The 14734-nt window shown below is 39.6% G+C and overlaps 1 protein-coding gene across 9 annotated transcripts in view; it reads left to right on the forward strand.

Moving 5' to 3' along the window:
• Positions 1-14734, forward strand: part of dgki (diacylglycerol kinase, iota) — an 86282-nt gene that overhangs the window by 37765 nt on the left and 33783 nt on the right. For 5 of the 9 annotated variants that reach the window (XM_032505614.1, XM_032505613.1, XM_032505619.1 and 2 more), the window contains exons 4-17: positions 3560-3634; positions 4106-4162; positions 4275-4343; positions 4504-4572; positions 4866-4982; positions 5401-5475; positions 6837-6932; positions 7633-7715; positions 8132-8192; positions 8282-8395; positions 10712-10837; positions 12215-12293; positions 13607-13662; positions 14054-14116. In XM_032505614.1, the coding sequence (XP_032361505.1) occupies positions 3560-3634; positions 4106-4162; positions 4275-4343; positions 4504-4572; positions 4866-4982; positions 5401-5475; positions 6837-6932; positions 7633-7715; positions 8132-8192; positions 8282-8395; positions 10712-10837; positions 12215-12293; positions 13607-13662; positions 14054-14116 (1140 nt within the window). The remainder of the gene's footprint in view (positions 1-3559; positions 3635-4105; positions 4163-4274; positions 4344-4503; positions 4573-4865; positions 4983-5400; positions 5476-6836; positions 6933-7632; positions 7716-8131; positions 8193-8281; positions 8396-10711; positions 10838-12214; positions 12294-13606; positions 13663-14053; positions 14117-14734) is intronic. The other 4 variants (XM_032505616.1, XM_032505621.1, XM_032505617.1 and 1 more) reach the window with 3 other exon arrangements.

Genomic DNA, 14734 nt, shown 5'->3' on the forward strand with positions numbered 1-14734 from the left:
TGTGTGTGTGTGTGTGTGTGTGTGTGTGTGTGTGTGTGTGTGTGTGTGTGAGACAAGCCAAAGTAATAATACTAAAGCTATAGTGTCTGGTCTAAAGGGATGTTATGTTATGTTATAATCTAAATGTATAATGCTGTATATGCAGATTAATACTTAAAACGGGCGGCTGTGGCTCAGGAGGGTGAGCGGGTCGTCCACTAATCACAAGGCTGGCGGTTTGATCACCAGCTCATCGTATCCACATGCTGAACTGTAGCTGGGAAAGACATTTAACCCCAAATTGCTCCCGATGGTTAGACTAGACTAGAGGTAAATTATGAAGATTGTTTTGCAGTTATTTAAATATTTAGATCATTTTTTTCTGAATTATATGGTTATAAAGTATACGTTACCTTGTGGACCAGTAGCACATGCTCTAAAGCCTGGTACTGGTCTGTGGTCCAAGGGTTGGGAATCTTCGCTCTAACCTTATCCAAAAATCCTCCTGCCAACTGCCAGGTGTGGCCGGTCTAAACACAGGGCAGAGGCCGGCCACAAGGCAGTCAAAACATAAAGAAGATTAAGTATTGGTTCTGGATTCCATATCAAATAATATGGGCTGAAAATAAGAACAAACTAAACTGGAATTTCTAAAATCTCAATGTTCAGTAGAACCCTGATTTCAGTGCAACTTTACATGCCAGTAGCTCATATAAAGATGGATCAATTTTAGATTTAATTTGTTTTTCACATATCAATTGCTTAATGTTTTAACATTTTCAAAAAAACATATGCATACAATTCTGCCCTTTATGATTCACAAGGTCAAATCATGGTCACTCAGTTCATGTATGGAGCAGGTGGTCCCAGTGTTCTTTGCAGTGAAGCGTATTGTAGGCTTCCAGTCTTAAATGCAGTCTAGCAATTTAGCGTTATTTTAACCAGAATGCCACACTCTCATTCAGGTGATCCATGAAATGCAGAGCGGTGTGTTAAGATGTGTAAATTATGGACCTTCTCTGCATCTACACACCTCCTACAAAGAACGGCACTTGGAATTGGAGAGCGAAGAAATAACCTTTAATCCTGACAAAAATATAATGACAGATCTGGACATTTTCACTGATGCTGTGTAATTACAGTACAGAGTGAGTGGACAATAATATGGTGAGACTGTTGCCGGCAAGATGTGGCTGCAGCAAAAATAACTTCACTATTATCTCTCAGACGTTTAATTAGATAAATATTCCAGCAGCACTGCATGCTTTCAGCTACTTAAAAGGACAACGTGACCTCAGATTGCTTTTGACAAGTCATGGCTGACATACACAAGCGCATTCCTACCTGGGCTCAGCTAGATAATGGCTGATTAACTTTGATTCTCCACTGGGCACGTCTGTGCTGCGTTCTTGCTGCGCTGCTGTTTTGTTCCATCCACCGCCATGCGCGTCTCTACAAGTACTTTACACAACAGTCGCGTGTTTAGCTGGTATCTACCTTCCACTCCAGGCTCTACTACAGTTAACTCCATGCCTTCTCTTTTCTGGTTTTGTCTGGAACAAAAAAAGAGTGATGTGGTAATATGTTTTTCAACCTTTGTGATGAATTTCTCCTTGTCTGTGGTGTTGTAGAGGAGACATATACCATACCATTTGGGGGGGGTCTTTTGGTGAATTGACTGGATACTCTTGTTGTTTCACACTGACAAAGAGTCCCAGCTAGACAGAGTTATAAAAAGGTTGGGAACCACTGCTTTCAAGGTGCTCTAAGCAATGTTGGGTGATGTCACTTCTTGTTGACGTTCAAAGTATTGTCAAACAAAACGGAGGCTAGTTCCCCCTCCCCTCCCCCTCCCTTCCGCGCACTAACGCTAAAAAATCTTTAAAAAGAAAATCTTAAAAGTAACAAGAGCTCTCACATAAAGGTGGTGGAGTAAAAAGTACAATCCTTTCTTAAATAGCCTAAAATAGAGTGGAGTAGAGGTATAAAGTCTAAGCTAAAAATGAAAACACTCAAGTACCTCAAAATGGTTAAATAAATAAAAGTATCATTTTTTAACACATTTTCTCTCACAGTTTGAGCAAGATTGAGTGTGTGTAAGCAGTGAAACATCACCAGTGTATTGAATGTCTTTGCTGCCCATGCTCACTCCCTGAGACTATACAGACTGTAACACTAGAGTCAAACCACTAAACCACTGCTCCTTTGGTAATTATGCAATCTTTAACACGCAATAGTGTCATCCTTTTTTTTCCCTTTTTCTGGCCTTTAAAGACTTTTTGAATTACTTGAATTGCTGACGTTAATTCTTTTTTATCAACTGTCTGCCAACCAACTCATTTAAATCCATGATTGTAGGATTATGTAACCCCCCCAATACAAAAGGAGATGATTAAGATTTCTATCAGCTTGCAAATAGCTACAAAAAAAACTTTCCTCCATTGACGCCGTTGCAATTTACTTGTCCAAGAGCCATCATCCCCCTACATGTTATCAGTCAGAAGATTTTAAAAAAGAACATCTTGCTTGCTTACAGGATGTATTTTGTGTTAAAGGGGTTTTTGTGGTGGATCTTTTGCACTGTGAGAACATACTAAGCGGCTAACCAATGAGATATGAGGAGATGATTACGATTTCTGTCTGCTTGCATGCTGGGTAACTAGGACTACAGTTGAAAATTAGCCGACCGGCTAACACTGGCTCATTTACAGAAATATTGATAAATGTGCATTGTCCTAATCAAATAAATAAGCTACTATGAGAGTTAAAGGCTGTTTTTTGTATTGTGAGGCTGTGCCATTAAGTGTTGCTCGCTGTGACAGAGTGAACCCATTGACTGGAGACCACTCCATTATCAGCTGTCATATTATTTACACATAATGAGTAGTTTGCATGTTGTAAGAGCAAGGGCAGCAGGGCAATATTATTCATTGAAGACAAACAGCACTTTGTCGTCTTAAATATTTTCTGATTGACTGTTGTTGCCAAACCCAAATTACATGGGCTATCTCTGAGCCATCTCACACCTGCATATTTATTGTTTTATTTAGCCATGTTTACTTAAAAATAGTATGTTTTGCCCAATAATTTAAGCAAAACTTTAACATTTTGGGAATTATGCATATTTGCTTTTGTGCCAAGTTAGACAAGAAGACAGATACCACTGACAGATTAGAGTTTCTGTACAAGCTAGAGCTAGCAGCTGGTTAGCTTAGCTTAGCATAAATACTGGAAACAGGTGGAAACAGCTAGCCTGGCTCACTTCAAAGGTAAAAAAAAATCTGCTTAACAGCATATCTAAAGCTCAATAAGTCATACGTTATTTCTTTTTTTTTTTTTTTTTTTACACTTTGGTTTTTGTACATTAAACAACCAAGATATACCTTAATACCTGAATGGGAAGAGAAGCTAAATGTTTGGGCTCCTTGAACACATCTCTCTGTGTATCCGTGTGTGTTACAGGGACGTATCATCAACGTGCAATGCATCCTTGTATGCTGCTTGTGTATGTCGTGTATTTGTTGCTGATGCTGAGTATCTCACCCCCCCTCTGTTCTGTGTGTCTGTTTTCTCCTTTAAGAAGTCGGCCCCCAGGAGGAAATGTGCTGTCTGTAAGATCGTTGTTCACTCTGGCTGCATAGAGCAACTAGAAAAGGTACAACACACACACACACACACACAGTACCACACAATTAATCTTACATTTTAATGCAATGGCTGGACATACTATCATTTAAAGGTGCCCACACAATTAATCTTACATTTTAATGCAATGGCTGGACATACTATCATTTAAAGGTGCAGTAGGTAAGACTTTCAAAACTAACTTTCTGTCATATTTGCTGAAACTGAGCCTATGTTTGATCTACATGAAGCAGGTCATTTAAAAGAAATCCAGCTCCTCTGGCACCACCTACAGCCTGTAGTGCGATTTGCAAAAATCTACCGCTCCCTGTTTAGATGCACCAATCAGGGCTTGGGGGGGATCTTCGCAAGATCTCCTGGATCTTCGCAAGATCGTTAAAATAGGGCCCATTATGTTCATTATTAAAATGTCATAGTAGTCCGATTGAATTTAACCTCAACGTTTTAGTTTTTTTGTCTTTACTTTTCTGTCCCCCTTTAGATAAACTTCCGATGTAAGCCAACCTTCAGAGAGGGGGGAACCCGGTGCCTCCGAGATGTAAGTGTGGCGCGTGACTTTATACATGTGAGAGAAGAAGTATTTTTACGGATCCTGTTTACATTGTGTGTGAAGAGAAAAAACATGAACATGTAGCATTTCTCCCTGACAGCAGAACATACTGAGGCATCACTGGGTTCACAGACGAAGACAGGATGGGAAATGTCGACAGTGTGGAAAGGTTAGTGTACACACACAAAAACACACACACACACACACACACACACACACACACACACACACACACACACACACACACACACACACACACACACACACACACTCACACACGCAAATGTTGTTTACAGTTATTGTATATACATTTCTGTCTGTTTCTGCAGAGTTTTCAACAGAAGTTCTTCCACAGTAAAGAAATAATCGCCATCAGTTGTTCCTGGTGTAAACAGGCAGTAAGTTATTCTTCCTCTGTATTAATTCAACCTCAAGTATAAAAAATACATTTTCCCTCCCATTACACTTCACTATAGAAGTAGCGTTTAGTTCCATCAAAATAATCTTAAATATAGAGTATTACAGTGTTTCTGTACTTCAGTTGAAATGTCTGTTATCTTATCTATTTGTCATTTGGTTGAAATTACCTTTTAAGAGGCATAGTTGTGGCTCAGATGTAAACTTTGTATTTAATACAAATTGATTGGTTGATAGGATACATTTAAAACAAGGGGTGTGTTTTTTGTTGCAGTTCCACAATAAGGTGACGTGTTTCATGCTGCACCAGATTGAGGAGCCATGTTCACTGGGGGCTCACGCTGGAGTCATAGTACCACCGTCCTGGATCATCAAAGTCAGGAAACCACAGGTGCGCACACACACACGCACACGCACACACACACACACACACACACACTTCCATTACAGCACCCTCACCAATCAGTCCTCCGGTTGATAAAATTCACTAGCTGTCATTTTTTGACAGTAATGCGAAATGACTTTGTTGGATCTAAATTTAAAACTCTAAAAGGTATGTGTCAAAAACTGTGTGTGTGTGGGGGTGTGTGTGTGTGTGTGTGTGTGTGTGTGTGGGTGCAAGATGTGATATGAGCTGACACATGTCTGAACTGTCTGCGGGAGGGTTTGTGTCTCCGTCACACCACACACACACACGTTTTCCAGTCACATCACATGCTTTATTGCACTCTTAATAACCATCACAAGGGACATGGGGAGTGACAGTGAACTAACCATTGAACTTTGCGTGTTTGTGTTTTTTACCCTAGAGCTCACTTAAGAACTCTGCCAGGAGGAAAAAGCGGACATCTTTCAAACGAAGGACAAGCAAGAAGGGGCTGGATGTAAGTAATACTATAACAGGGACTGAATATCAGCGCACACGCATCAGATTTATATTTTCCTCTTAGCTGGTCAGACTAATAAGTTTTAGTTTCTACTCACAATGTCTTCACTCTCCTAACATGTGTTTCTGATTATAATTTATTCAACTAAATAAATAAAATTAACCGGACCGCAGGAGGTGAGCTACATACTTTAACATAGATCAGCAAACATCAACAAACCTGGATTAATGTTTTTGTAAATGTATTACCAGGTAGTGCCACTTCTTTAATAATCATTAATCAGCTTTATTAAAACTGATTATTCAATTTATTGTCTACTCATTACAAAAAAAAATTGAAAATTTGGCAATTTTATTTGATAAATGTCAATTCATTGATTATCCCGCACTCTGCTCCTGCTTATAGCATCACCATCTATTATTGCAATGGATAAGGAATGGATAAATTAATTTGCACTCACGTAGGAAAGTTGAAATTGTGGAGTCACTATGTATTCCTGAAACGGTGAAATCAGATACAGGGACATGCACAGACATTTGAAGGCACCATTGCTCTAATCTGGAAAAATGCAGTTTATACAGAATACTGTACCTTTCACTGCTAAAACACTGAACACTGACACTAGGGCAGCCAGTTGACCTTTAGACTGTGGCTGCTCTCATTGATTCTGGTTGAGATAACTAATGTTATGATTTGGCATCGTAAATAATATTTATGTATATATATTTTATAAAGAACAATTACAACATGACTACAGTTAGTGAAAGTATTTTTCTCGACTGGAACTTTGTACATAAAATAAGTGATTCACAATGCTATACACGGCACAGACACAATTTACTGTGCATTTATTATTAAGTGACGATTTGTTTTAATAGGATATTATTCTATTCCAACTTAAAGAAAATGCTTCTGGCCAACTTCACATTAAATGAATTATGTAGGCTGGTTGTTTGACATTATCAGATGCGTCTCTCACAGCTGACCTGCTGGCAGTTTTAATGCAACTCTGCAAAGTTTCCGATCTTTTAGCTGCTTCTTTAAGCTCTTTCTCTCTCTGCTTCAGTTGTCTTTGTTGTGAAGGAGCACACAAAACTAACATTAGGCTATATGCAAAGTTGATTACATTAACCAATTGGGACATTAATGTATCATCTAATAACAAAATAAGGCCCCTTTCACTAACTTCACATCTAATTGTTGGTTGAAAAAGAGCGTGAATCAAAATAGTTGAGGATTAATTTTCTGTTCACTTACTAATTGACTAATCATTTCAACATTTGGGATTACACGCTTTATTTTTCCACTTTCCGCACATCTTTCTTTGTCTAACCTTTTCGGTCTTTTTCTTTCTTTAGGAGTCTAAATGGCGTCCGTTCATGTTGAAGCCTCTCCCGTCACCTCTCATGAAGCCTATCTTGGTTTTTGTCAACCCCAAGAGTGGAGGCAACCAGGTCAGAAAATATGGCTTTTATTTATCTGTTTGAGATACCTTTAAGCTTTGAACTGGGACAATGTCTTTGAGGACCTTCCTGTCACATCATTTATACTCATACTTGTAGTTTATATGCTTCCTGGTTATTCCAACCAGTTATATACAGCATCACATTGTCCATAAATAATTTTCATTGCGGTAATAAAAATAGTTTGACCCCGATTTCTAACAACCTAACAGCCTTTCTGCTGAACGCTGTCATACCAGAAATATCAACACGATCGTGCATCATGACATCAGATTTAAATAAATGATGATTGTCCTTTATTAATTTACGCCTCCGCTGTACGGGTCTCAACAGGGTGTCAGTGGCTGATTTATTTTATTTATTTATGGTATAAAAGCCTTCATCAGGCTATTTGAGCCTTCAAGAGTTATTACAATCTGCCAGTTGTCAGCGATAGAACATTTAATTAGGAAGATGTCAGTTCAAACAGGATTAGTTTGATCAAATAACCTGAGTTTACTCTGTTATCATCATGATAACATCATACTGGATTTTAATTACAGTGATGTTTTGGTTGTAATCACAATTACAGGATCGGCTCCAGCAAAAACAATGCTGTTTTATTAGGGTTTAAGATTGTACAATTGTTAATACCCTTGTCAAGTTGTTATGGGGAAACCCTTACTGTGAATTTCTCGTCATCTCCCTGTAGGGTGCCAAGGTGCTACAGATGTTCATGTGGATTCTGAACCCTCGACAAGTCTTTGACCTGTCACAGGGGGGGCTGCGAGAGGCGTAAGTGGCATTTTTTACAATTCACCCTCCTCACATTGGGTCACAGTCACCATGACATTCTGACTTTGACGGTCTGAAATAGACTGACTGATGTTTTGTAATTCATGAATGCGTAAAGAATACAACTACAGAGAAACAGAGTTTTTTTTAGGACCATTTAAATGATATTGTTCTACATCTTTTATCACATTGTTACCACAATCTAACACTGGGGGAAAGTGCTGTACAGTATCTTCTCACTTCCTTTTCAGTCCTTATCCTCTTTTATTCAAATGCTCATGGGTTGAGCAATTTTCCTAAAACTTGGACCAATCACCCACTCAACACCAATCAGCACTGCTTTCTGTTGAAGAAGCTTTTTTTTACGCTAAATCCAGATCTCTCTCCTCTTTGTGCACTTTGTGTGAAATTGTCAGGTTGGAGTTGTATCGTAAAGTGCCAAATCTGAGGATCCTGGCCTGCGGAGGGGACGGCACGGTAAGACTCCATTCTCTTATAATGTATTTCTCTTGAGTGTATCCCGCTCTGAATCACTGCTTATACTTTCTGTGCATGTCTCTCTGTAGGTGGGTTGGATCCTGTCCACTCTAGATGAGCTACAGATGAACCCCCAGCCTCCGGTCGCTGTTCTTCCTCTGGGAACAGGAAATGACCTCGCCAGGACGCTCAACTGGGGTGGGGTGAGTTCCTAGCCTTGACTTCTGAGCGGCAGGACGTAGCCGCTTCTCCTCCCTGTATTAACCCATTCACAATAGTCTGTTTTGTCTGTTTAAAGACATGAATGAGTTCGGGTCATTCATCCACATCATGATTCAAATAAGTTAGATGAAAGTGTAACGATATTAAGATAAGGAGAGGAGGAGAATAAAATCCAATCAAAAATCGAGATACTATTTTTGTGAAGAACAATACACAGACAAAGTTTCTGTGGGAGGAGATAAGTTGAACAAGTTTGGCAGTTTTTTGCAAAAAGTAGAGTAATGGACTTCAAAATTGCTACTGGGGAAAAGCCGAGGATAGTTTTTTATTCTATTGGGGCTACAGTTTGACGGTTGATTTGTTATGGATTTTTAAAAGTTTCTAATTTTAGATGGCTGTTGCAGCGCCTCCATCAGTACTAATAGCACACAAATAGCACTGATTCAGTTTTTCATAAGACTGGATTTGTGTGCAAAGTTTGGGGAGTTTTTGGGCATGGGAACATGGATCTCTTAGGGAGAATAATAATAATAATACTTGCAAATACAATAGCAGCTTTGCTGCTCGGCCCCTAATAACAACGCCAGCAATTCCAACACGACTTAAATAGAAATGTGTGAATTTAAAGTACTTTATTAATATATACAGTATATTTGTATAGGTATCTAAAAAAGCTAAGGTATGGCCTGGACAAATATAAAAGAAAATAAAAAATCCGATAAGTGTAAATAATGGACAAATATTTATGTGTTAAAATAAACTCAATATTTACCTCACAGACACCTCTGGGAGCAACAAAACAACTTGACCACATTCCGGGAAGTCTGCAACACTGTTCTTCCTGCGTTACTCTTCCTCCAAACCCTGACATTTAGCCGTTGTCTGACCTCTCCAAGGCACAGCACAACAATTAAAGACGACAGTCAGTATTGACTGTTCCCTTCAATTAATGTGATCCTGTCTCCGTTCTGTGTTAGTAGTATTTTCATTTACGTTTGAATGACACTATACCATCATGAAACCTCTGCAGCACGTCAGCACCAGTGCCACTCTACTGTACATACAGTAGGTGACCACAAGTCACACTTAAAGTGAAATATAATAATATAATCCTCTTGTACGAGGCCCGTTGAGCTCTGAATTTTAGTTACTAAAATGAGGTGAAGCACGAAAGCATCCAGAATCTGCCCCCCTTGACACACACACACACACACACACACACACACACACACACACACACACACACACACACTCACTAATTGCATAACTGTTCCATAACGAAGAACAGACCTTTACAAGCAACCACAATAGGCTTTTCTTTCGACCCGTTATGTGGGCTTGTAGCGATGGTAATACACCAAATATCTCTCTGCAAGAGTCAAAAGTCTCAGTCAAGACCTGCAATGGTTATTCAGTTATTTTAAATTATTTACCGGTAATATTAAATGATTTATTACTTTTGAATGAAGGTATTTCCAAACCCATATCAAGATGCATTATCTTATTGCTTTGTTATATGTATTACATGAACTGTTTAATATATTATAGGATTACAAGATTTACTTTTATACTGAAAGTTTTGGGGAGACTTGTTTGGAGGTAAGGGGGTTAAACCAAATATTATTCACTTCAGAGACAGCCTATCTAGTGGTTTACTATCACTTGCGGTCTCTGCATGGGGAAAGATGGACCAAGGACGTGGGAATGACTTTGACAGCATTCCTGGAGTACAGTGCAGAAAAGGTCCTGATACAGAGAGAGGTCGATACTTTGAACAAGGGCCGAGCTGAGAATTCACATCTACCATGTGTGTAATTAGCGTGTCCTTTTTGTCCTTTATTTCACTGGGTGTTTCTAACTGCAGGTTTTTTTTATCCACTCTGTCTCTGTTGTTTCTTTCCATTTTTTTCCCCGTCCCTTTCATTTCCTTTCCTTCCCTTTCTTCCTTGTATCATCCCTTTCCTTTTAATTCCTCTCCTCTCCTACCCTTTCCTCTCCTTTCTTTGCTTGCCTTTCCTACCCTTTCCTATCCATTCTTTTGCTTACCTCTCCTTTCCTTTGCTTTCTTCTCCTACCCTTATCTCTCCGTTTCATCGCTTTTCTTCTCCTTACTCCTTTCCTTTGTTTGTGTTTCCTTTCCTCTCCTTTCCCTTCCCTCTGCTTCCCTCTCCTACCCTTTCCTCTCCTTACCACTCCTTTGCTTTTCCCTCCATTCCTTTCCTCTCCTTCCCTTTGCTTCCTTCTCCTACCATCTCCCCTCTTGTGCTGACTGTACATTTGTTTGTGTTCCTCTGCAGGGTTACACAGATGAGCCGGTGTCCAAGGTTTTGTGTTATGTGGAGGACGGTACGGTGGTGCAGCTGGACAGGTGGAACCTTCTAGTAGAGAAAGGTGCTGCGCAGCAAGAGGAGGGCACACAGAAGGTCAGAAGTGCGCTTGGCGGTTCGGGTGTACAGTATGTGTGTTTGGAGTTGGATTAATCACATTGTGGGGATCGAGAAAAAGCCTATGAGGACCTATGAGGTTAACCTTTTATTTGAGGGTGAAGACTTTGTTTGAACAAGGCTCAAGTTGAAGCCACTATGTGCAGAACTTTACCATAGCACCTTTCAAGAGACAGGGGCCATTGGACATTGCATTACTATATTCTATCAGTGTATTTCCTGCGGTTCATCTAACCAGCACGGTGTTTCTTTTTGTACAACTCATCCCTGTACTCAGGGCCTTAAATTGACACCCGCCAACCCCCCAAATGTGGGTAAACATTAATTTTGGCGGGTAACATTGTAAAGTTACTAGCCAATTTGGCCGGTGATAAATGAAGCAAAGAACACTGCGTCTGTTCGAATCTGCAGGGTGCAGAAACAATGCGACAAGTTGCCAGATTGGTCTGTTTTTTCGCCAAGAAATTTGGGCGGTTTTGTGTGTGTTTGGCATGGAAACGTAATCTTTATCTGGCAACCCTGCTTGTAGTACTAATCCTACATTTCCCATCAACACTATGTTGTGACGTGTCATACAACCGTTGGATATGTGCCTAGCATGTGTGTTATTGGTCACAAGCTAAGCTGAAACAGGGAAGACGAACAGAACGGCTCAAGACAAAACAAAGGAGCTGAAATAAAAACTTAGTTAGGGAAAAAAAAAATAACTGGAAAATCTGGCATGCTGGTAACTTTAAAAAACCTACTAGGCATATTGGCTGGTGATCAAAAAAGTTGATCTAATGCCTTGCCTGTAATATTTAAAATTGTTATCCTGGAGAGAAGAAAAGCTCTTGTTTTGTATACAAAGTAATAACAAATAAAAGCAGTGAACCTGCTAACTTAAGTGACAAACACAATGCAAATTATGTAGCAGCCTCACAGTAAAGGTCTGAGTGACATTCGCCCATGCAAACATTTACTGTGAAACAAGAGCAGCAGGAAGTTGTCACTTTGCAGTCACCTAGCACCACAGATGCAGTCACATACCTAAAAAAAAAAAATCCTTTTTGATCAATTTACATAAAGATTGACAGGTCTATCGCAATCAACAGGTTGCTTAACCCTGAGAGTCAATACAATGTCCTCACAAGTGGCAAAAATGTGTGCGTTTGTCTGGTAGAGGTTAAAATCCATATAGAAAATGTGTTTTATGAAAATAATGTGTACAGAACATGCAAATTTCTGTATTTGCATTTTAATGTACTGTACTGTATACATAAATGTCTTCATTATAGATATGAGCTGTCTATGAGAATAAATTGTGCAGTATTTATGCAAACATACTCACTTGAATATATTTTCCTGTGTCCTCAGCTGCCTCTGAATGTGTTTAACAACTACTTCAGCCTGGGCTTCGACGCTCACGTCACCCTGGAGTTCCATGAGTCCAGAGGTTGGTGAAATCTATTTTCATGTCTTTTGTTTTTACATTTCATCATGTACTAACTCTATTCACACTGCATCAAATCCTCCTTTTCCCTTAAAAGTCCCATGACATGGTGCTCTTTGAATGCTTTATATTGACCTTAGTGGTCCCCTAATCCTGTATCTAGTCCTTTTTATATAGACCTTAGTGGTCCCCTAACTGTATCTGAAGTCTCTTTTATATAGACCTTATTGGTCCCTAATACTGTATCGAAGTCTCTTTTATATATACCTTATGTGTCCCTAATACTGTATCTGAAGTCTCTTTTATAGACCTAGTGGTCCCTATACTGTATCTGAAGTCTCTTTTATAGACCTTAGTGGTCCCTAATACTGTATCTGAAGTCTCTTTATATAGACCTTAGTGGTCCCCTAATACTGTATCTGAAGTCTCTTTTATATAGACCTTAGTGGTCCCTAATACTGTATCTGATTCTCTTTTATATAGACCTTAGTGGTCCCCTAATACTGGATCTGAAGTGTCTTTTGTATAGACCTTAGTGGTCCCTAATACTGTATCTGAAGTCTCTTTTATAGACCTTAGTGGTCCCTAAACTGGATCTGAAGTCTCTTTTATATAGACCTTAGTGGTCCCTAACATCTTATCTGAAGTCTCTTTATATAGACCTTAGTGGTCCCTAATACTGTATCTGAAGTCTTTTATATAGACCTTAGTGGTCCCTAATACTGTATCTGAAGTCTCTTTATATAGACCTTAGTGGTCCCCTAATACTGTATCTGAAGTTTCTTTTCACAATGAGCTTCCTTGGTATCTGCCATTTCTGAGTCTGTAGCTTTTGAGGAGGGGGGGGGGGGGCAAGGTGGAGGCTGGGTGTGTGGCCTTAACCAACTGCCACTCTTGATCGCCATGATGTCTCTCTCTCATGGGTGGGCCAAATTCTCTGGCGGCAAAGCAGAGAAAGGGGGGGGTAACCTTTTATGACCTCATAAGGGGCAAGATTCCAGATTGGCCCATGTCTGAGCTTTCATTTTCTCAAAGGCAGAGCAGGATACCCAGGACTCGGTTTACACCTATCACCATTTCTAGCCACTGGGGCACCATAGGCAGGCTGGGGGGAACTCATATTAATGTTTAAAAAAAAAATCTCATATAGTGAAATATTCATGCCATGGGACCTTTAATGTATCATATGCATCGTGAAAGATGAGCAGAATGAAATAAATCATTTAAAAGGACACATTCAGGGCATGCATGTACAAATGAGTCAGATTCTCTGTGTTGTTTTGCATGTTTAATGTATTCCGATTGTGTCTTTCCAGAGGCCAACCCAGAAAAGTTTAACAGTCGCTTCCGCAACAAGATGTTCTATGCAGGAGTGAGTGTCCCACTTGACTTATTGCACGAGCACATTCACACTCAGAAACTCCGAAGAAGATTTTCTTGATTAGCAATGTTCATTAAGAAATTAATTATTTGTCCGGCTTTTTCTGATTCAAATCTAAAGCTTTGAACAGATCATTTTCATTTTAACCATTTGAAACCTGCCGCTATTCTGTGTAGGATGAGAGATGTGAAGAGTAAATGATGGGTGGGAGTTGGAGAGGAAGCATGCAGGGGAGTTATCTCTTTTTAATGAGGGAAATGTAATGAACTGTAATTTTGTTTGATTGGGACTTTTCTGTGCATGTGTGCGTGTGTGTGCATGTATGTGTGCGTGTGCGTGTGCGTGTGCGTGCGCGTGTGTGTGTGTGTGTGTGTTTGTGCAGGCCGCATTCTCAGATTTCCTCCAGAGAAGCTCAAGGGACTTGTCCAAGCACGTCAGAGTGGTGGTGAGTGTTGACACGCTCGGCCTGTATTGTTTTCCATGTCGACATGTCTGGGCAGCAGGTCGGCCGGGTGATTTAAAAAAAGTCGTCCAAGTCCTCTTTTAACATCCGCCGTGCTATAGTGCCCTTCGCCAAGACATTGAAACCTTACTACGGCCACTGATCTCTGTACTAGAATTAGAGCAGCTTGCAGTCATTTTCATTATCGATTTTGCTGACTGTTTTCTTAATTAATCATCTACACTATGTCAGAAAATAGTGAAAAATGGCCAAACAACAAATTCCTAAATCGATGTTTAACATACTTCTTTTTGATTTTTTGTTTTTGTTTTGTCCAAAACCCAAAGATGTTTGGTTTACCATAACGTTGAAGGATAAAGCTGGCAGTATTCTATATTTTAGTTGTAAACTTTTTTTTTTTTTTAAATACCCAGAATTTCCTTACACACCTGGTCATTGTAGTTTGATCAAACAAAGGAGGGAATTGTGGATTTGTAGGGGACTATTTTCAGTGGACTAATCCACATTTGGTGCTCTAGTGAATATTTTTGGCAGCAGGACAGTGTCTGTGGGATTGAGTGAGAATAAACTAGTGTGTGTGTGTGTGTGTGTGTGTGTGTG

The sequence above is a fragment of the Etheostoma spectabile genome, chromosome 23 (assembly GCF_008692095.1).
Source record: "Etheostoma spectabile isolate EspeVRDwgs_2016 chromosome 23, UIUC_Espe_1.0, whole genome shotgun sequence".
In the NCBI taxonomy this organism is placed as follows: Eukaryota; Metazoa; Chordata; class Actinopteri; order Perciformes; family Percidae; genus Etheostoma; species Etheostoma spectabile.